We start from the raw sequence: 23,434 nt of genomic DNA, 5'->3' as shown, positions 1-23,434 counted from the left end.
TTACCTGTTGGGGGAGGAGCGCTCGTTGATGGTTATTAGGGTGTCAACTCGTGCGGTGTTCCTACTCGCACCTTGAGCGGGTTTGTCGAGTATACTTCTTAGGGTACTTGTCAGCCACGCCTCCAATAACTTTTTCACTCCGAGCGAAGCTTCTTCCACCGTGGACGCGGAGGCTCCCTTCTCATGTGAAGCGGTTACACTCCCATGAGGAGGAGGTGAGTCACTTTGCCTGGGTGAGGCGCTCGGCGTCACATTCTCCTCGTCTTCCCTGTCCACCTCGTTGATGGTGCCTAGGAGGTTAGTAGTGACACCCATCACTGCTTTCAGTTTTTCCTCTCCTTTTCCTGCCATTGTTAGCTTGTGCAAACAAGAAAAAGGGATTTTTTTTTTAGATCTAGAGAAACTAAACTTTTTAACTAGGAACTCCCCACAGACGGCGCCAAATTGTTTGACCAAAAATTTTTAAGCCCTTTTTCTTAAAACCAATTTAATAAATAGACAAATGGTGAATCCAAGTTAAAAGTAATAAATTCCAGATCTGAAGTTCGACAACTTGGATGGTACGGGACCGCGCTCAAGTCAACGAATGTCAAGTTGATGCTCAATAACTGTTAATAAATATGAGAATGAAAGCATGCAATAAATATGACAAATGACATTAAATGTAATAAGAAGGAATTTGTCACCCAAATGTTGAATGGGATGAATGATTCCTTCTTCTGACTATAGCGTGTGACAACAGACTATGAAAATGAACAAAGTGTTCTTGAATCTTGTGAATAAAGGAGGAATGTTTTGTAATGGAATCAAACAGAGGAGACAAGACAAGCTTTTTGTATATTCTTGATAGTCAACTCTTTACAAGATGTTCTTTCATAAAAGTCATGAAGCACCCCTTTTTGTTTCCTCTCTCTTCCTATTTGTAAGGGATATTCCTAGAAAACCCTAAAAAAGTACAATTTGGGAGAATATTCAATGGAATATTCCTATTCATAATCATAGGAACATCCTAACTGTTGCAGTTGTTTATTCTCTAGTCGAGCACTGGTCTCCCTCTCAGAGCGATTCCTCGCCACTGGACTGTACTTGGTTTCGACCTCGGCCTCTGCATTCACTAAACTAGATCCAATTTTGACCCATACAAATATGTTGCCGGGCTATTTTCTCAAAACTTCTGTTGCCGGTGTCAAAAAATTAATAGTAGCATAAAAATATCATATTTTTGTTATTTTCCCCTTTTCTTCTTATTTCATTTTCTCGGGATTAACAGAGAATCCACGATTGGTTCCAAACTAAAACAAAATAAAATGCATTAATTCCCATCTATAATAAGTTCAGAACTTAGATTTTGCGTTACTCCCACACTTGCTGCATTGTACTCGTTCCCCTCATATTTAATTACATCAAATGAGGAATAAACTTTTGATTTCATTTCTTCTTGTTGTCTTCGGGATTGCTACTCCTGCTGCTGCAGGAAGTCTACACTTTGACTCCCAGCAGACTCTCCCGTCGAGCTGTCCAGCTCCTGACCCTACACTTAATTACCGGCCGGCTATCGGAATTGTTAGTCATCCCGGCGATGGCGCCTCCGGCCGCCTTAGCAACGCTACTAATATTTCCTACATTGCTGCTTCCTATGTTAAGTTTGCTGAAATGGCTGGTGCTAGAGTCATTCCTCTCATATACACGGAGCCTCCTGAAATTCTCAATCAAGCAAGTATCAATTACTATTCCTTTTTCATTTCTCTCGTCTTGTGATTGTGGAAATTTTAAAAGCAGTAGATATTATCTTCTGTAGGATTGTCCCTATCAATTGCAGTTTGAGATTTGCTAATTCAATTTCTCTTTGCAGAAACTTAATCTTGTTAATGGCATTATCTTCACTGGTGGGTGGGCCAAGGACGGTCTCTATTTTGATGTTATTAAAGGAATTTTCCAGGTGATTATCTACTCTGCTTGTATACCTACATAGACTCATGCTATCATGCTCCTATTGCTGCAATATTTATTAAGTGGAAATACTCTGCATTTGGATTGGAATCTGTGACCAAAAAGTTTGACATAATGAAATTTCCTAGTCTTTTCATTCGAATACAGGATAGTAGCAAAGATGTTCTTTAATGAAAATCATTATAATGATTTTAAATGCTTCATTGATACTCACAGAAAGCTTTGGAGAAGAATGATGCTGGCGAGCATTTCCCTATACTTGCAATCTGCTTGGGATATGAACTTTTAACAATGATCATCACCAAGGTAAAGTGTATCGGAGAACATAGATGTTCCGTTTAGCTTTATTGAGAATGCACACATTGAAAAGTCGGTACTATTTAATATAATATTTTGTAAAGGTTTTCACGCAGTTTCAGCAGTTCTTCCGCTTTCAGGACAAACTTGCATAGACACTTGATACAATACTATCAAACAAGCAAACTGTAATTAAAGATTTCTGTGGGAAGTCAGAAAGTGTTCCATTATAATTTTTTATGCATAAAATGCGAGCTTGTAATATTATATTCAGTTCTCAAAATCTCCTGATAGTCAAATACTCATGAATGTGTGCTTAGCATACTGATTGTCTAAGTGCATGTATGAGAGCGCATTCCATGTATGACATTGTATAGCATCTGATTAAAGATAATACGAGTATACATGCAGTAAAAGTTAGAAACTCTTTGGAATAAGAGGCAATAAAGAATATGAGTTGTATATTGCTGCCAGTTAGAATATTCCCTATCTTTTTCTGGTGCTTCCAGTTGTAGATGTTTTTTTTCTTTCATATATACCTAATTTAGCATTCTGAGTTGTACCTTAGTATACTTTGATGCCTGCATATTACTCATACATGTGTGTATTATATCTAAAATAATGGGCGAAATATTTGACACGTCAAGCGGTCAAGGTAGGTTTTTTTCCAGAAAACCAACTACAAACCAAACAGAATATGTCAGGGACACAATCCTGCCTCTTAGACAGTATAGGGAAACAACTTGCGCACCTCTATGTGACCCAAACTTTCTCCAATACGATTATCAGATTTTTACATTTTTAAGACTTGAGTTCAGTTGTTTCCATGGGTTGATTTCAAGACATTTCTTTGTCTAATAATAGGACAACAATATCCTCGAGGAATTCAGTGCAGCGAGTCAAGCATCTACAGTACAGTTTGTGGAAAATGTGAATATTGAAGGAACAGTGTTTGGAAGGTATATGTTTGTTTGCCTCTTTATGACTTCATCTTCTTTTTGTTCTCTCTCTTCCAATGTTCTCTTTTCTGCTTTGCTTCTCCATTTCTTTTCACTTGGGAAAAATGCCAGATTACCCTATTCGAAGGGCTTTAAAAGATAAATATAACAGACAGTTGAGTCATAATGGTAAATTCAAGCTTTTCATTGATAGAGAAACAGTAAAGAGCTTGCCTGATCGGCTTTGAATGTAAGGCTCCCATTGCATTCAAACTGTATCATAATAGGTAATCTTCGCATGAAAGGAGAGCTTAATATTATTTGGAAAGAACAAAACCTGGCATTTAATGTGATCTGTAAGAACTGTTACTTAAATCTCTTGGCCTTGCTATGTATAAAATGTTCATCTCGAAGAAGAACAGCAAACGGTGGTTGAAGGACTGATTAAAAAGGGGAAACAAAGGAACTGGTGGTGGTGATGAGCAGAATTATGCTTATGATGATGGCATATTGGAGGAAGGATTGTCTACTATTCTCTTCATGAATTTTAAAAGCCTGTTGACCTTATAGCATGCTCAACTCTATATTGAATGAGCACTTATGACCCGCATTTGCATATCAAAGAGAATGTATACTCTCATTCATGTAAACTCTTCATTGTACTTTCTTGAGAGCTATGTGAAAGTAAAGTGGTTGTGCTTGTGAAGGGGTCAGGTTTCAGTAATAATTCTTATTTTACTGATATACAACTGGCTATCAACTTTCCTGCAGATTCCCGCCCGTGTTGCTAAAGAAGATGAGTATAGATTGCCTTGTGATGCAAAATCATCGTGTGAGTTTTACAAATTAGGTTTTTTTTGGTCCTTGTGTGACACTGCTGTATTTTAGCTTACTTGTGATTTACAAGATTTACTACATGTTTTATTTTGTCTAGTGAAGATTGTAATTGCTCAATTGTATTACTCTTGAATTATGTCCAAAATCTTTTAGCATATTACATCTAGTAAGGCTTGTATACCAGTTTTGGGTTTTAGAAATGTTAAGATTCTTATGCTGATTTTCATCCAACATTAATTCAGGCATTTGATCTTCGAGTTACCTGCTATGGGGTTTACTTCCATATCTCTTACATTACTTGTTAGATTCATTCACACTGCTGTATCTGCAGTTCTATTTCAGCTTGTCTTAGCAAGGAATTCATGGTCCTCCATAAACATTTGCATAACTCATAGACTGTCGCTTAGAGATGTAAACTTCGTTTGAAGATTTAACGCAGGAGAGACAAACTTCTTCTCACTGACCCAAAAATCACGCATGCCGTGATGGCGCCTATTGGCGCCTATTGCGATACTAGGCAAGCCGACAACTCACAAATACAGACGTCTTTAATTTAAAACATGCTGAACTAGGTTTAAGTGAATAAAATCTCATAATAACCGGAAGAAAAACATCACAACTCAATACAAAATTTCCGCCCCAAAATCCGGGTGTCACTGAGTACATGAGCATCTACACAATATCAATGGTCTGACTGCAGAAAAACACTGTCTAGGAAAGTAGAACAGTATAAATGAAACTAAAAGAGAAAGGAGGAGAGTCAAGGTCTGCGGACGCCAAGGCAGCTACCTCGATAGTCTTCGAACTGAACAAGCTCTACCACTAGCAACCTCCATGACCGGAAGCACCTGGATCTGCGCATGAAGTGCAGAGTGTAGTATGAGTACAACCAACTCAATAAGTATCGTAAATAAACAAGGCAAGGTAAGAGAAGCTTGAATTATTGATGATACTAGCTATTCCGGTGTAGTTCCGTCTTTTAAACCGGCAGAGAACAATATTTAAAGCTAACTCATCAAGTTTCATGAGAAGAATATCCGTGTGTGCATGTGTACAGTTTCTCAAATACCCTGCTCAGACAATATCATGGCATGTAGACGAGCAAAACAATTAAATCAGATAAACGAACAAGGAAATGCAAATTCCACACAACATTGGCTGGATTCTCTCAACTTTCCATATCGGTTCCAAACCACTGATAAGTATTCTCAATAACCGCGTGTACACCATCAAGAGAGAAACATGAGAGGGTGACTCTAGGGGGATGGATCCGTATCCACACGCTGCACGAACAACTCGCGTGCTAATAATAGAACATGCACGGACAACTCACGTGTGAATAATATCAATATATGGATCCGCACAAACGCAACTCACGTACTGCATGGACAACTCACGTGCCAATAATATCAATATATGGATCCGCACGGACAACTCACGTGCCAATAAATCAATATATGGATCTGCACGGACAACTCACGTGCCAATAATATCAATATATGGATCCGCACGGACCACTCACGTGCTGCACAGACAACTCACGTGCCAATAATATCAATATATGGATCTGCACGGACAACTCACGTGCTGCACAGATAACTCACGCGGCAATAACATAATCCGCCCAGCATAGTCACAGGCCTCCAGTCCAAACATATCATTAAGGAGCAACTAAACTAAGTATACATGTATATGATGAATGAAATAAGATTTTAATGCTCCTGGACTGGTATAAATGACATGCTAAAGTGTAGGCATGTGCAAAGTGTGCTATTGTAGCTCAAATCGGTAATTTCATCACTGAAAAGTATTTATCAAGTTCGTTTAGGGATTAAACCTCTATGTAGCCTCAACATGGCCCAAATAGATCACACAAACTGTTACAACATGAGAGATATCATAGCTTAAAGCTTAAAGTCAATTCTAGGCTTATAAGAGCCCGAGCACAACCCGCATGAATATATGACCTTGGTGCCCGCACATGGGTTCATCCCACGCATGTGCGCACCCAATAGCACATAGCTATCACAACAATTCAGGCAACTAGTGCCTCAACCGAGTTTAAATAAGATATTTACTTCAAGCAAATCGAATCACCCCGCTAGCAAGCCCTTGCCTCGCGAATCGGCCTCCAAACGCCTCGAATCTAGCCACAAACATCTCTATACAATCAACACAAGCTATAGGAATCAATTCCATATGAAAATGCAAGTTCTTAATCAAAAGTCAATCCCGGGCCCACGTCTCAAAATCCAATAAAAGTTAAAAGATCCGAACACCCATTCAACCACGAGTCCAACCTGCCAAATTTACCAAATTCCGACACCAAATCGTCACTCAAATCCCCAAATTTTACTCTCCAATCCCTAGCCAAAAACTCCCTAAATTCCACCTTAAAAACACATAAACTATGTGGGACATTCAATGGGTAATCAATATTATTGAATAAAAATGATCAAAAGTAGCTTACCTCAAGAAATCACTCGAAACTCCTCTCAAAATCGCCTTAATCCGAGCTTACAAAGTCCAAAAATGATTAAAACCTCGGAACCCCTTCAAATTTAAACACTGCCCAGGCGTTCGCTTTTGCGGCTAAAACTCCGCATCTGCGGTAAAAACTCCGGACCTGCGGATTTCACTAGGTTCCCCAAGTTTCGCACCTGCGCTCCAAAATCCGCACCTGCAGAAGCGCTTCTGCGCCCAGCCGTCCGCTTCTGCGAAGCCAGCCTCACTTACCCATCTCTGCATCTGTGGAGCCTTGTTCGCATCTGCGGGCTCGCAGATGCGGCATATCCCTCGCACCTGCGACCACTGGCCAGCCCCCTTCAGGCCCGCACCTGCGACCCCCTGCTCGCACCTGCGGAAAATCCCTCGCAGGTGCGATTTCACTAGAGCTGAAGCACCGGCATTTTTTAAGTCCAATTGTCAACCCGAATTCAATCCGAATCAAACCCGAGGCCCCCGGGACCTCAACCAAATATACCAACAAGTTCTAAAACACAATACGAGCCTAGTCGAGGCCTCAAATCATATCAATCGACATCAAAAACACGAATCACACCCCAATTGAAGCCTATTGAAAGTAATGAACTTCCATCTTCTACATTCGATGTCGAAACCTATCAAATCAACTCCGATTGACCTCAAATTTTGCACACAAGTCATAAATGACACAACGAACTTATTCCAACTTCCGGAAGCAAAATCCAAGCCTCGTAACCACAAAGTCAACTCTCGGTCAAACTTTTCCAACTCTCCAAGCTACTAATTTTCCAATTTTCGCCGTTTCAAGCCAAAATCGTCTAGGGACCTCCAAATCAATATCCGGACACATTCCTAAGTCCAAAATCACCATACGGAGCTATCGGAACCAGCAAAACTCCATTTCGGAGTCATTTACACATAAGTCAACATCCGGTCAACTCTTTCAACTTAGGCTTCCAACCTTGGGAATAAGTGTCTCGATTCATTCCGAAACATTCCTGGAACCAAACCAACTACCCTGGCACGTCACATAACAAAAATTGAGCATAGAATAAGCAGTAAATGGGGGAACGGGGCTACAGCACTCAAAACGACCGGCCGGGTCGTTACACTTCTTTAGGTGAATGAGTCATGCTAATCTTAGAATACAAGCAAGCTAGATATTCCTCGTCTTTGAGTTCTCGTTTTATCTATTTTTGCTTCAGGCCTTATTAGGCGCTTTAGGTATGCAGCGATACGGCTGATTAATTGTGTGTTTCCTTATTAATGCTGCAGTTTGGTATATCACCAGAAAGATTTCTAGCGAATAAATACTTGAGTGGCTTTTTCAGGGTCTTGACAACTAGTACGGATGAAAACAACAAGGTACATGTTGAATTCTACCACTTTTCTCTGTTGGGATATTTATGGTGAATGTTTCCGATTGATAAGATATCTAGTAGATATTCTTTTTGAACTGATTTGTTTTGATTAATTAATTATCTGATTCAGGTCTATGTCTCTACTATTCAAGCTAAACATTATCCTATAGCTGGTTTTCAATGGCACCCAGAGGTACCATCTTTGGCGTCTGACTTCAGATTTACAATTAATATGTGAAGTATGCAGTAACTTAATAGTTGTTAGATATAACAACGTGAGATAGCATAGTGTAATGTTTTCCTAGCTTGTTTCATTCTTTGAGTGGCTTTGGTGTTCTTGAATTACGTTACAGATTACGTTTTAGTGGGTAGTGCACAATGGTTATTGGTAGGTTCATGAAAAAGGTCCTGACAGACCTTTTATACACACTCATCTTATTTTCATGTTTTCATTGGAGTAAAGATATTAATTATGGGCTTATATTAAAACAAGGAGAGTTAATACAACATTTTAATGCCCTTTGAAATTTTCCTTGGAGATAATAGCTCATCTTAATGCAAAAGCTCGACCTTTTATCTTGACACAATTTTTTACCTGAAATTCCAAATTTAAATGCTTTTAGCTGGTTATGTTACTACAGAAAAATGTTTTCGAATGGGGCTCATCAAGGATTCCACATTCTGAGGATGCAGTTCAAGTTACTACACATGTTGCCAACTATTTTATCAGGTATAGACCCTTCTTAGCTTTCCTGTCTGCCGAGGATGATCCGGAGGTGTGGGGAATCTTGGGGATTGGTTCAGATCCAGGCATACTATCAGGGAGGGGAAATGCTTTCTGGTTATCAATTATCTGATAATCCTAATTTATAAGATGAGATATTGAAGAGAACTAATGCTTTCCTAATAGGTAGTTATAGGTTGAGCGCATCCACCATGGCACTGGATTCATTTGTATTGCTCATAAGTTGGCAAAGACAGATTTTAAGGCTATCTGTTGTCTTGGATATAAACATGCAGATGCACAAGTAGTATGAACTAATTGAGGGGCCTGCTTTTCATAAATTGTTCTTATTCGTCAACTGCAACTGTTTAACTTCTGCATATTGTGATTAAGAGTATGATAGGCACAAGCACTTTCATCCTCTTATCATCCTACTTCATATTTGCACCTAGCCAAATATACCTATCTTTTCCTAATTATTTCTTGCCCTGTCCGGACCCGGAATTGAGTCAAGTTATACCTGAACATCTATTACCCCATCCCTTTTCTTTCTTTTTTTTTTAAATTTTATTGTGCTGTTGTGCTTCTAGGTTTGTAAGTTTTATTTGTATATTTTAAATTGCAGCGAAGCTAGAAAGTCTACTAACAAGCCAGTAGCTCGCGAAGTGCTTGATAATCTCATCTACAATTACAGACCCACTTACGGTGGGAAGGCAGGGTAAGTCAGGCAGCAATTTCAGGTTGGTTGAAAATTAACACATTGATTTTAGGAACTTGATTCGCTTTTATCTTGTTCTGTAGGAAGGGTTATGATGAGGTTTATCTCTTCACTCCGCATTCTGCCTTGAGCTATCTATAGAGGAAAAAGAAAAAATGCGGTGTAATTGAGCATCAACAACTGTGCAATTCTAAGATGCACGTGAAGACTTGGAGTTGCGGTCAGTATGTGATGTTCACTGTTGGAATTGGTCTTCAATCTCCAGTTAATTGTTCTCACCACCAAATAGGGAATGTTAAAACTAGTTAGTTGTATGATGATTTTTTAGTCTTCTGCTGTCCCACTTTCTATGGGATAAAACATTGATTTTAGTTGTTCTGTGAGTCGTCATATCTCACATAACCATGTGCTGGCTAGAGCCTACTAGTTCTTTGTAGTATTGTCTGGAGGGATGTAAAATATTTATGTTTAATTTGCTATAAATTTATAGCAGCATTGTCTTAAGTTGTGACTGAATCGTTTATAGTACTAGCAAGAAATTTGTTTTGACACCCCAAATTTTTTCAATAGCATTTAACATATCGTTGTTGATGATTGAGTACCGGCAGAAACCAAGAAATTTGAGGTAATTCGACTAAATGATTAATTGGTCATAGCAGACTGTTTCTATTATTTAGTGTAATCTCTTTGACAAGATTCAAGAATCAGATGAAAAGCGTGAGAATAGATGGAGAATCTGTCGTAGACAACACAAAAATAAATTATTCATTCTGTAATAGATTCTTCTAGTGTGCTGTGAATGATAAAGTTCCGCACAATATCCCATCAATTAAGTTGCAGAGAACAGAAAGAAGAGTTGTAATCCAAATTATAAACTCCTTTGCTATTTGTTAAATCCATTCGCGCCCTTATTCTTATCATATACTGAGTAGTATTTGTTCGTTTTAAAACATGGAATAACCTTCACTTACAACATAGGAGATACGAGCTTTTAATTAGTAAACATAAATGTCGCGGAGGGAGTACGTAGCAGACGCCCTCAAAGGTGTTGAGTTTACTACTTGTGCAAATATGCTTTAGAGTCCTCAACCATATCATAATTATAAAGTAGTAATAACTTATTATTCACATGACCTAGCTAATTAAATTAATGTAATCCTTTTCCTTACTGGTCATGGTCTCAGGAGTTTCCGCTCACCAGCAGCCTCCTCGGTCAGAGCTCAACACACTTGCCTAAGGGGCGGACCCACATAGGATGAAGATGGTTCATATGAACCCGCTTCGTCGGAAAATTTTGGTATTTTATATAGGTTAAATTCTGTAAAGTTCATATATAAGTATTGGTTGAACCCACATAAATAGAGACGTTCCTTCGGAGAAACGGTCAAGCGGGTTCATAATTTAGTCTAGGTCGTGAGTTCGAACCTGCTTTGTAGCGCTTGGTTGCGTCACCGTGTATAGTTTGACTTTTTTGCATAGTTTTGACTTCTTGTGTTTATCATCGGGCATGCTGCACAAGTGGATCACTTTTCATATAAAGATAAATCTGAACGAAATACTGTTTAAAATTCGAAAAATACTCCAGTATATTATACTGGAGTTCCAATATAATATACCGGTCCAACATAATATACTGGAACTTTTTGCGTGTTGGAGTTCCAGCATAATGTGCTGGAAGTTCATGCACAGGTGCACCAATCTCCAGTATATTATGCTGGAACTTTTCGTGTTGCAGCAAAATAGTAGCTATTTTTCAATAACTTTGCAAACGCTGGCTATTTTTGAATGACCAGTCCGAAAACTGGTTAGCCCGTGCTATTTTTACCAAGTGGACGTGTGAATGTCTAGTCAATTGGGCCTAATCAATATCTAGCCTTGTTAGTTAAATTCCTCTTTTTCATGTGTTTTTTTTTTTTTTTTGAGAAACTTTCAGAAACCACTATGTTTTAGTGGTTATTAGCTAGTTGTAGCTACCATTTACTATATTACTTCCTATAGCTATGTTTTCAGGTTTTTTAGAGTGTATTCGATGTATTTAAGCTACTGTATTCATGAATACAGTAGCATTTCTAGGCGTGAAACAGGGGATTACAGCTAGACAGATTTTTATATTGGACTGTATTCAAATGTATTCACGGCGTGAAACGGGGGATTACAGCTAGACAGATTATTGTATTCGACTGTATTTACAATATGTATTTTTGAATACAGTAACGTAAATAGCGCAATTCATGGTCTATTCAGTTGTTTTTAAATGGAAAGTGAATTAATTAATGTAATAGACTCCTAATATAACTCAACAACTCAATTAAAACACACAAAATTTGTATTTCCATTTATAAAAAAGATTCTCAACCGAAAAATACCCCAAAAACATAGCAATCTTCAGAGAGTATATGCTGAATATTTTTCCCAGCCGATAAATACAACAAAAACAGAGCAATATATATATATATATATATATATATATATATATATATATCTGATTACATAAATTATATTAATTACAAAAATATATGAATACATTCATGGAATGCAACGAGATAGTGAATATAATGAAATACATGAAATACAGCGAGATACATTGAAATACAATAAAAAGAAAGACAATGAATACAATGAAATACATGGAAATACAGCGAGATACATTGAAATACATTGAAATATATTAACAGAAAATTCAAGTTGCTCAGCCACAAACTCCGTCGTCTTTGTTCAAGAACAACCCTAATGTCATCTCGTCGAGAGGGTCGAGATTCTGACTCGAAACGCCACTGTTCCTGTTACCATAATGCCCTTACGTGCGCTTCAAAAAATCTATTCTTTACAATTGAATTTGAATGGCGCTTGTGGATTGGGACGAAAACCCCAGATTGGGCAGAACCCTAGAACGACGAAGAGAAGAGGAAGATGGAGATTTATATAGAGTTGTGTTTCTAAATTCCAGATTGGTAATATAATCTGAAGAGAAGAGGAAGACGCAGAACCCTAGAACCCTCACGTGTTGGCTCTTTCGTTCTGTGTAGGGGAGACTTGGTAATATAAATTCCAGATTGAGAGTCAAAGCTGCCCGTTTCGATCTGTATTTGGGAGAATTGTGGTTGTATTCATGGAGAAAGACTGGAGTTGAGAGAGAGAGAGGGTGGAGAAAAATGTGAGAATGAGAGAGAAAAATAATACAAGGCGTATTTTATGGCTTAAGAGTAGGAGGTGACCATAAATAGATATTTGGCTATAAAACTCAAAAGGTAGCTATGGAATATAATTTTTTTGAAAGGGTATTTACTTAAAATAAATAAGGTATCAACCTTTACTATAAGAGGTAAAAATTCCTTTTTTTTTTAATCTCTACTTTATTGTCTATTTTATTTTATATTTGATCTCTTTATTCAAATCCAGCAGGAAATATTCTAGAGATCTATTTTACTTTTTAGGTATCATAATTTTCTAGAAAAGTGAAATACATTATCTTTACTAAAATATGCAAGTCAATCTTTAAAATTTAAAACTATGTTAGTTTATCTTAAATTGTTTATTTATGTTATATTGAAAGTGTTAATTTACTTTATAAGCTCTCTTCTCTTATAGATTGCACTAGTTTAGTTTATGTTATAACTCTTTATTTTTCGTTCTCTTTTGTTTGCAAATTAGTGACTTTGTTCTTTATCAATAAAAAAAGTTTAGATTTTGTCAAATTTCTTAGAGTATAATAAATTTCTAAATTGAGTAAATAGATTTTTAGTTAACGTTTAACAAATGGTTAGGTTAAATAGATAATCTGTTAATATAAATAGCTAAAGTTAGTGGTATTTGCTAAACATTTTAATTTTCTTGCTCAACTTTTTTGAAAAAAGAAAAACAAAAAAGGGGTGTCGACCCCAACTTATTAAAATGATTCATTTTGTGGTAGCATTATGAGTTTATGGCTCCAAAGAAAAAAGAGTATCGACAATTTTTTTACTTGTCGGTACCGTCCACGTCATTTTTTATTGAGCTCGCTTGTTTATAATCCTGGGCCCGTCATTGCCTGCTTAGTGCGATTTACATATCATATGTGATTTGCGAGTTATTGTATAGTGAGCAAGTTACTCGGTGCCAGAGGCGGACCCAGGATCTGAGCACGACGGGGGCACCGTTGTATACTAGCCACTAGCGATAAAATTCAGCTTTCAACTCTTTGAAAACTTAATAATTATGATGACTTATCCTCCAAGTATAAACAAAAGGAAGTTCTAAAGAAAAAGAAAGCACTTCGCAAAATGGGTGTTATGGGAAGAGAAGGTATTTGATTAACCATGTTTCATGCTTTCAAATTTCTAGTCTATATATATATATATATAGGGGGTGGGGGGTCAGTGATCAAAAGGACGTTCAGACTTTAAATTATCCAAAATTTACTCAAGAAATCAAGATTAATGGTATGTTAATAGTCAAAGAACTGAAGAAGAGTTTCAAACTCTTATTTGCCTTGACGCGTCGGAGACAAAGTGATTGTTGAAGAAGGTTGTGACAGAAGAATTTATATTTTTCTATTTGTGGAGCGATAAGTTGCAATTTGAGGCTTTTAATTTTAAGAGAGGGATTCGAAAAAGAAAAATTAATGAAGTTGATTGTTATGTGTTAGCATTAAACTATAATTGAATTAAAAAAAAGATAAATGAAAAAAAAAATTAATTTGCTATTAAGTATAAATTAGAAAGGACTAGAATAAAACTAAAATAGAAAGGAGAAGAAAAACCAAGAAACAAAGGATGAGGAAAGGCTGAAAATCGGTTCGAACCCGCGGCAATTAGGAAAGAACGGAACATAAGCGCCCAAGCCGACCACTTCCCCCGCCAACCCTTTTGTGCATAGGGGGCACAAGCAAAATATTTAAGCGTTCCATCCATATATATATATATATAGAGAGAGAGAGTATTTTTCGAGGTTAACGGGGTCCCGTGACCCCTCAACTCGCCACGTAGGTCCGCCTCTGCTCGGTGCACGCCCAAAAAGTAGAGTGTACGTGTTTCCCCCGAAATTTTCCAAAAAAATATATTTTAGGGTCGTATCCTCCTTATTGGAGTTTTGTTCCATCACTTTATATTATTGAATGTTTTCCTGGTCGAAATAAGTATTTTCTTCTTTATCCACCTGAGATGCGGACCTTGCAAGCACGCTGTGTAGGTACCAAACACACACGCAAGTATACATGGTCGTCAAATGATAAAGTGACTTGAAAGTCGGATGTCGAACTCACAGAGACTTAGATTGATCGTTAACCAAGTAAACAAAAATCAATTAATTGTACAAGACATTTAAGAGTGATATTTTTTTATTAATCTACTATTGCGAAAATTAAACAAATAACAACTAAATTATCACGAATGCAATTTTGTATGACGAGATTTTACTTCAGAGGAGAAGAAAATTACAGGGTTATGGTTGGTTTATCAATCCTATTAAGTTCAATAATCACACTCGTTAATCCAGATTATCTATAGTTGCTAATTAACCGGATCTTTTATATGAATAGCATGTTCCCACAATACTACTCGCCTGCCCACAATATATCAATCATATATTCCTATGGTATTGAGTTTATCATGAACAAATATAATACGGTATTTAATTAAGCAAGACTATTAGGTATATTCCTATCCTAACCGTGAAATCTTGCACCGAGCCACAGGTTCAGAAACAAGCTCTCTCTAATTCTACTCTAATCTAAACACGGCTTTCCCAATCATAGCATATTTAGTAATAGAACTCAACTGCTGGCCAGACAATTAAGCAATTATGCACAGAATTAGAGGAACAACTACAAGATGATAATCTGAATTAACGAAGATGTAATTAATAAACGTTAATAATCATGTCAATCACAACCCTAGAACTAGAGTGCTTAGCCACTCATGCTCGTAGTAATAATTTTTCAAGTATTTTGCATAAACAAATTACAAAGAAAAGAAAAAGGGATGAAGAACTCTATGATTTTCTCCTCCGAAAGTTATCCACGTGATGTCCTTGCCTCTCGTCGCCAAAAAACTCCCTCAAAGTGGTATTTTTAGGTCTATTTGTATGTGTAGGAAAAGACCTAAACATGAAGGTCAAGTCCTAGTCAAACCAGGAGACGAAATAAATCTTCAAAACTCAGAATGGATCTTGCTCCAGGCCTGGCATCGCCAGGCATAACGCCTGGTGGACCTGGCCCCAGGCCTGGCGTCGCAAGGCATAACGCCTGGTGGACCTAGCCCCAGGCCTGGCGTCGCCAGGCATAACGCCTGGTTCAGCTTGCCTTTGCCTTGCCTCGCCGAGTCTAACTCCTACTACAAGCCTGGTGTCGCCAGGCTAACGCCTGCGTTAGGGCTGGCTTCGCCAGCTTTCTCCTTTTCACTGTTCTCGAGCACACTTTTAGCGTTTAAGCATCCCTTTTGCTCTACTTTCATCTTCAATTTACCTACACATAAAATAGACTCATTACGCGCAAATAAAGTGTAATTAATCATTAAAGCATGTAAAATGCAAGGCAAGTAATGTACGAAACTATGGAATTATAGCCCCACACCAATACCTCACACCTAAACATTGCTCGTCCTCGAGCAATCAAACTATACTTATAGACACAATCTTTTTAAATAATCCTCCTAGCTCATCACACCAAGAATCTTTAAAATAGACTAAGCACAAGGGTGTAACATCTTCACCTCAAGATTTGATTCACAAGTGCCATGCATTATTTCATAATTCACTCACTTACTCTAACATAGAGGTCAATGACATTACCTTTCCTTCATGAATCAAGTGCCTCACACAACAAAAGCGAGTATTCTACACACAATAAAATTTAAGAACAATTAGAAACTCAAGGTAGAAAGAATTCGCTCTCTCAGAAATGACATTCATATGCTACAAAAGATGCACCATAGGCTTGCATGTAGTGTACAACTCTACTAATCGAGCTCATTCAGTGTAAGATCAAGTAGGACTTTCATTGATTGTAATGTAGGTTGCGGGTCGGGTAGAATACATTTGGATATAAGAGTGGCTACACCTCCCTAAGCACTTTAATATACTTTAACATTCAAACTCCATACTTATGTCAAACCATAACTCCACCTTCACATCAATGTATATTAACTCCATATTTCTTTAAGCACAATTACATCAGGGGCAGAGACAGCATTGGGGCTACGGGTTCGGCGAACCTAATAGCTTTGGTTCAAGCCATGTATTTGTATTGAAAAATTCATTAATTAGTTATAAATTAATAATTTAGAACCCAGTAACTTAAAAGGCTTGGATGTTGAACCCACAATCTTGAAATTCTAGCTCCACCTCCGAATTACATCACGAGTCACCACTATCACGGAATACTTTTCACATCAATACAACTATTTTTTTTTCTTATCTTCTTTTTCAATTCAAGTGGCTCTTACTTTTTCAAAACAGTGCACCTTTCTCCTTATTTCATTAGTTCCACTCAAAAGCCAAACCAACCACCCCACACTTTAACTTTTACAAAGTTCATAACAAATTCAAGTGCTCATGAGAGGTGAGAGGTTCAAATAGATGATTAATTCAAACAAATGGGTAAGGCTTGTAATGTGGTTGCCAAAGAAACAAGATTACAGGCTCAACGGGGTTAACTACGATACATAACAATTAGGCGGGTAAAATATATATATATNCACACATATATATATATATATATATATATATATATATATATATTTGGCTCAACAAAGAAATGCCTATATCACTTCCAAGACTGAACAAAACTACTATTTCGCTTTGCATACACATGGGGAAAGTTCTAGACATCAAATGCAATGCACAGAATAACATACAAACGCACACATGGCACATACCTCACTCAAGTTTGGACTCATCAAGACACTCTAATCAACACAGTTAAGCAAATTTAAGATTATACAATGTAAGGTACTTATACAAGAGTAAAAAACTGAGCCTAAGCTTCACAACCAAAGTACTCACTATCCTCAAGGCATAACAAAGTCAAGAGATATTTCTTCAATTCAATTTACATCACCATGACTCCTCTCCTAAAAAAACAAAACTACCTACACCCGGTTCAAATAAAATCCTTGGAAAAGAGCCGCGATACAAAGAAAAACTAAGGGGTAATTACTACACTACCTACAAAGAAAATCTTTTTGTCCTTTTTCTATAGACTTAAATCCCTCAAAAAAACTGTTTAGGAGATCCATCGTCGGAAAAATTCCAATTTTTCTACGTTTTTTTTTATTTTATTTTTGTTTGATTTTTTTTCATAACTACTTCGATACTACACAACTACGAAATCACAAATAAGAATTTAACATTTTTCTACATTCTACAACTAATCATCTAGAGAATTCTCCCACCCCATACTTAAAAGAGTGCAGTGTCCCCAATGCATAATTAAAGCAAAACAATAATAAGGGTGGACAAGAAACTCCCTGAAAAGCCGAAGGCCGAAGCAATAGCGGCTCACGGGTACTCAGACTTTCCCCAAGCATAGTCCTTTGTGTGGCACCTCACACTTAGTTCTCACCATCTAACTTGCTTTTGCACTCTTCCGATGACTTTGCCTCCTATGTTTATAATCCTACAAAACAAAAACAAATACTACAATAATAATAAGAAAAAAATAAAAATAAAAGAAAATAGTAAAGATGGGTTGTCTCCCAACAAGCGCCTTTAACGTCGCAGCACGACACTGCTACTCTGCTCAGGCTGGGCACTTTCTCTTCTTCTTTCACCCATTAAGCCTAGCTTTTTTAAATGCTCTCAGAAGATCTGCTCTTTCATCTCTGGCTCTTTTCTCAATCATCCTTACACACTCAGCTTGCAACACCACCCCCTCCAACTCAGTTGTCCCATCCAAATCACTATAATTCACATCAGGACTCTGCTCTATCCCCTTCAGTTCTACCACAGTAATCATGCACAAGTCCTCATATTGCTTAGGGAGCTTAAGTGCCTTGGACACATTAAAAGTTATTTCCTCATCGCCAACTCTCATCTTCAAGTTTCCTTCCCTAACATCAATAAGCGCTTCACCAATTGCTAAGAATGGTCGCCCAAAATAATGGGTTCTTCCTCATCCGCCTCGTAATCAAGAACAATATAATCAGCAGGAAGAATAAACTTTCCCACTCGAACTAACACATCCTCAATAATTCCTTCTGGCATAACTAGTGACTTATCAGCCAACTGCAAAGTGATTGTAGTAGGTCTAGGCACTCATAATCCAAGTTGCTTGAACAAAGAGTATGGCGTCAAATTTATACTAGCCCCTAAATCACACAGAGCTCTACCAACTTCTTGTTTCCAAGAGACAGAGGAATTGTGAAACACCCAGGATCCTTCAACTTAGGAGGGAGTTTACTTTGAATCCTGGAACTACACTCTTCAGTAAGTGCAACTGTTTCAAACTCCGTATGTCTTCGCTTATTTGCCACAATATCTCTGAGATACCTTGCATACTTAGGCACTTCCTGCAAAATTTCCACCAAAAGCAAATTCACACTCACATGGCTCAAAATATCTAAAAAATTCTTGTACATAGCATCATCTTTTTGCTTTTGCAATCTTTGTGGAAACGGAGGTGGTGGCCTTGTCACAATTTCTGGCTTTTCTTTCTTATTCTCCTCAACGGGCTTAGGAACTAATTCTCCTTCATGTCTAGCTGTATACTTCCTTTTCTCTGGAACTTCTTCTAATTCTCTTCCATTTCTCAAGGTAACCGCATTGACTTGAGCCTTAGGATTAGGTTCAGTATCACTCGGGAGAACTCCAGCAGGTCTAGTATTTAGATTGTTAGCCATTTGCCCAAACTGCCTCTCTAGATTTCTGAACTCTGTGCGCAATTGCTGATTGTCTATCAAGAGCTTTTTCATCATGTCAGTCAAAGTCTCTTCTGCTTGCTGTGGAGGTTGAGGTGGATGATTGTAATTCGCTTGAGGATTGATATTCTGATTTCCACCCCAAGAGAAGTTAGGATGATTCCTCCAGTTCCGATTGTATGTGTTACCATATTGAGCATTTTGATTCATCGGACCTCTAGCTTGTTGCCCCACGTAGTAGATGGATTCAGGATTCTCGGGGCATATGTCACTTGTGTGACCTTCATCACATAACTCGCAGCAAGTAGACATCTGTTGCACATGTTGCATCTGTTGTGCATGGTGCATTGTCATTTTATTCATCTGATTAGCTAATCTCGATATTTCTGTCCTCATTGCTGAGAAGTCATCAAGCTCGATCACCCCCGTTGCCTTTTGTGTAAGTGATCTTCGTGGTTCCCCATCTCTTTTCCAATTATTATCATTAGTAGTGAAATTGTTTAGCAGGATCTGGATCTCACTATACGGTGTTGCCATGCAGCTACCCCCACATGCTAGGTCAAGATTCATCTTTGCTGCCTCATCCAACCTATCAACGAAAGTGTGACCCAACACCTCATCAGTCTGACAATGATGTGGGCAGTCTCTGAGTAGCTTCTTGTACCTTTCCCAAGCTTGTCAGAGAGTCTCACTATCTCGTTGTTAAAACCCCAAAATCTGGATCCTCAGTGAGTTTGTCTTCTTTGTGGAAAAAAATTTGATTAAGAATTTCCTTGCAAGATCATCCCAATTGTGGATTGAGTTCGCGGGTTCCTTTTGTAACCATTCCTTAGCTTCCCCCAGCAGTGAGAAGGGGAACAATGTCAGCCTGACATGTCCTTGGAAACGTTCGGATAATTGTAAGTGTCTGTAATTTCCAGGAAGTTCTGAATGTGCCTTTGTGGGTCTTTATGAGATAAGCCAACATATTGCTCTGTGGACTAAATCAGATGTACCATGTACTGTTTGACTTCAAAGTGACCCATGATATCAGGCTTCACAATCCCCTGAGTCATAAGAGCCAGATTGGGCCTTGCAGCTTCTATCACCGGACGCTCTTCATTACCTGCCATCTCTGCTGGCTGTGGTTGAACTACGATGTCCAACTCTCTTTCAATTATAGTTCTAGCTTCGACTTCCCTCCTCACTCTATGAAGTGTTCGTTCAATTTCAGGATCAAGAGGAAGGAGATTATTTGCGCTTCTACTCCTCCACATTCAAGAAAAGAGCCTGCGTTATCACAAATAAAGCAAACTAAAAAAATTAAAACTCGAACAAATAATGAATACAAGCTTAACTTAACTAAACAATCAATAATTAAGTCCCCAGCAACGGTGCCAAAAACTTATGGGACCAAACACACACGCAAGTATAATTGGTCGTCAAGTAATAAAGTGACTCAAAAGTCGGATGTCGAACCCACAGAGACTTAGATTGATCGTTAACCAAGTAAACTAAAATCAATTAATTGTCCAAGACATTTAAGAGTGATATTTTTCCATTAATCTACTATTGTGGAAATTAAACAAATAACAACTAAATTATCACGAATGCAATTTTGTATGACGAGATTTTACTTCAGAGGAGAAGAAAATTCCAGGGTTGTGGTTGGTTTATCAATCCTATTAAGTTCAATAATCACACTTGTTAATCCAGATTATCTATAGTTGCTAATTAACCGGATCTTTGATATGAATAGCTTGTTCCCATAATACTACTCGCCTGCCCACAATATATCAATTCTATATTCCTATGGTATTGAGTCTATCATGAACGAATATAATACGATATTTAATTAAGCAAGATAGTTAGGTATATTCCTATCCTAACCGCGAATTCTTCCCCCGAGCCACGGGTTCAGAAACAAGCTCTCACTAATTCTACTCTAATCTAAACACGACTTTCCCAAGCATAGCATAGATAGTAAATAGAACTCAACTGCTGGCCAGACAATTAAGCAATTATGCACAGAATTAGAGAAACAACTACAAGATGATAAACTGAATTAACGAAGATGTAATTAATAAACGTTAATAATAATGTCAACCACAACCCTAGAACTAGAGTGCTTAGCCACTCATGTTCGTAGTAACAATTTTCCAAGTATTTTGCATAAACAAATTACAAAGAAAAGAAAAAGGGATGAAGAACTCTATAATTTTCTCCTCCGAAAGTTATCCACGTGATGTCCTTGCCTCTCGTCGCCAAAAAACTCCCTCAAAGTGGCATTTTTAGGTCTATTTATATGTGTAGGAAAAGACCTAAATGTGTAGGTCAAGTCCTAGTCAAACCAGGAGACGAAATAAATCTTCAAAACTCGGAATGGATCTTGCCCCAGGCCTGGCGTCGCCAGGCATAACGTCTGGTTCAGCTTGCCATTGCCTTGCCTCGCCGGGTCTAACGCCTATTACAAGCCCGGCGTCGCCAGGCTAACACCTGCTTTCGGCCTGGCTTCGCTTGCTTTCTCCTTTTCACTATTTTTTAGCATACTTTCAACGTTTAAGTATCCCTTTTGCTCTACTTTCATCTCCAATTCATCTACACATAAAATAGACTCCATTACGCGCAATTAAAGTATAATTTATCATTAAAGCATGTAAAATTCAAGGCAAACAATGTACGAAACTATGGAATTATCGCCCCACATCACGCTGTCTCTAAAATTTTTTCTTCCAAGGTCCTAAAATAATATTTCCTCTATTTAATTTCTATGCAGATTTTCTATTTTGGGGACCTTTAAAATATCTAACATCTTTATGCTAATAACAACTTTATACATGTATCTTTTGTGATTTTCAAAAATTCAAATTCTATATATATATATATATATATATATATATATATAGATATATAAAATTCAATTAAACTATACATATATATATATTTTAAAGATTGGACTTTTCCCGACGATGGATCTATTAGACAATTTTCTTGAGGGATTTAAGTCTAAATAAAAAGACAAAAAGATTATCTTTTGTTAGGTAGTGTAGTAACTACCCCTTGATTTTTCTTTGTGCCGCGGTTCTTTTCCAAGGGTTTTGTTTGAACCGGGTGTAGTTAATTTTTTTTTTGGGAGTAGGAGCCATTGTGTTGTTTTTTGAATTGAAGCAATTTCTCTTGACTTTGTTATGCCTTGAGAATAGTGAGTACTTTGGTTGTGACGCTTAGGCTCAGTTTTTGACTCTTGTATAAGTACCTTAAATTGTATGAGCTTAACTTTGCTTAACTGCTTTGACTAGAGGGTCTTGATGAGTCCAATCCTGAGTGAGTTATGTGCCATGTGTGTGTAAGGTTTTGCGTAATTCTGTGCGTTGTATTTGATGTCTAGAACTTGCCCCGTGGGTTTGCAAAGCGAAATAGTAGTTTTGTTCAGTCTTGGAAGTGATATAGGTGTTTCTTTGTTGAGCCAGTGATATGCTTTCACCACCTAATTGTTATGTATCTTAGTTAACCCCTTTAAGCGTGTAATCCTGTTTCTTTGGCAACCACATTACAAGCCTTACCCATTTGTTTGAATTAACCATCTATTTGAACCTTTTCACCTCTCATGAGCACTTGAATTATTATGAACTTTGTAAAAGTTAAAGTGTGGGGTGGTTGGTTTGGCTTTTGAGTGGAACTGTTGAAATAAGGAGAAAGGCGCAGTATTTTAAAAAAGTAAGAGCCACTTGAATTGAAAAGAAAATGAAGGAAAAAAATAGTTGTATTGCTGTAAAAAAAATATATTCCTTGATAAGTGTTGACCCTTGATGTAATTTTGCTTAAAGAAGTATGGGGTAATATACATTGATGTGAAGGTGGAGTTTTGGTTTCACATAAGCATGAGCTTAAATGTTAAAGTATATGTATTAAAGTGCTTAGGGAGGTGTAGTCACTCTTATATCCAAATTTATCCTACCTGTCCCGCAGCCTACATTACAACCAAATAAAGTCCTACTTGATCTTAGACTGATTGAGCTCAATTAGTAGAGTAGTACACTACGGGCAAGCCTATGGTGCATCTTTTGTGGCATATGAATGTTATTTCTGAGAGTGAGTGAATTCTTCCTATCTTGAGTTCCTAAGTGTTCTTAAATTTTATTGTGTGAAACTACTCTCTTTTGTTGTGTGAGGGCACTTGATTCATGAAGGAAAGGTAATGTCAATGACATCTAAGTTAGAGTAAGTGGGTGAGTTATGAATAATGCGTGGTACTTGTGAGTCAAATCTTGAGGTGAAGATGTTACGCTTTTGTGCTTAGTCTATTTTAAATATTC

The 23,434-nt window shown here is 37.6% G+C and overlaps 2 protein-coding genes across 3 annotated transcripts; one reads left to right on the top strand and one right to left on the bottom strand.

The window, feature by feature from the left end:
- The first annotated feature begins 1,280 nt into the window (after positions 1-1,280).
- LOC109206504 (gamma-glutamyl hydrolase 2-like) lies at positions 1,281-9,867 on the top strand. 2 transcript variants are annotated; one of them, XM_019369326.1, is made up of 10 exons: positions 1,281-1,713; positions 1,853-1,939; positions 2,167-2,256; positions 3,112-3,206; positions 3,957-4,017; positions 7,782-7,871; positions 7,998-8,060; positions 8,509-8,597; positions 9,217-9,309; positions 9,393-9,867. In XM_019369326.1, exons 1-10 carry the CDS (start codon positions 1,408-1,410, stop codon positions 9,448-9,450), a joined length of 1,032 nt encoding a protein of 343 aa, XP_019224871.1. In that variant the 5' UTR covers positions 1,281-1,407; the 3' UTR covers positions 9,451-9,867. The 2 variants fall into 2 exon arrangements, with proteins under 2 accessions (XP_019224871.1, XP_019224872.1); XM_019369327.1 differs by having other exon boundaries at positions 1,484-1,717.
- An 8,493-nt stretch (positions 9,868-18,360) lies between these two features.
- Positions 18,361-20,251, bottom strand: LOC109206498. Its single transcript, XM_019369319.1, has 3 exons — positions 20,135-20,251; positions 18,612-19,763; positions 18,361-18,507 (listed from the first exon to the last, which is right to left on the bottom strand). The coding sequence occupies exons 1-3, from the start codon at positions 20,249-20,251 to the stop codon at positions 18,361-18,363; spliced, it is 1,416 nt and encodes a 471-aa protein (XP_019224864.1).
- Positions 20,252-23,434: the final 3,183 nt, after the last annotated feature.

Source organism: Nicotiana attenuata, unplaced genomic scaffold, assembly GCF_001879085.1.
Source record: "Nicotiana attenuata strain UT unplaced genomic scaffold, NIATTr2, whole genome shotgun sequence".
In the NCBI taxonomy this organism is placed as follows: Eukaryota; Viridiplantae; Streptophyta; class Magnoliopsida; order Solanales; family Solanaceae; genus Nicotiana; species Nicotiana attenuata.
Note: the sequence above shows the minus strand (reverse complement) of the source record. Positions and strands in the feature narration are given on the sequence as shown.

Bases quoted from the DNA above. Each gene is read 5' to 3' on its own strand.
- LOC109206504 (XM_019369326.1), top strand. From the start codon at position 1,408: ATGAGGAATAAACTTTTGATTTCATTTCTTCTTGTTGTCTTCGGGATT. The intron at 7,872-7,997 runs GTACATGTTGAA...TATCTGATTCAG, and splicing joins GTACGGATGAAAACAACAAG to GTCTATGTCTCTACTATTCA. The intron at 8,598-9,216 runs GTATAGACCCTT...TTTAAATTGCAG, and splicing joins GTTGCCAACTATTTTATCAG to CGAAGCTAGAAAGTCTACTA.
- LOC109206498 (XM_019369319.1), bottom strand. From the start codon at position 20,251: ATGGCAGGTAATGAAGAGCGTCCGGTGATAGAAGCTGCAAGGCCCAAT. The intron at 19,764-20,134 runs GTACATCTGATT...CATCATTGTCAG, and splicing joins TTGAAGTCAAACAGTACATG to ACTGATGAGGTGTTGGGTCA. The intron at 18,508-18,611 runs GTAGAGCTCTGT...ATCACTTTGCAG, and splicing joins CTCTTGGAAACAAGAAGTTG to TTGGCTGATAAGTCACTAGT.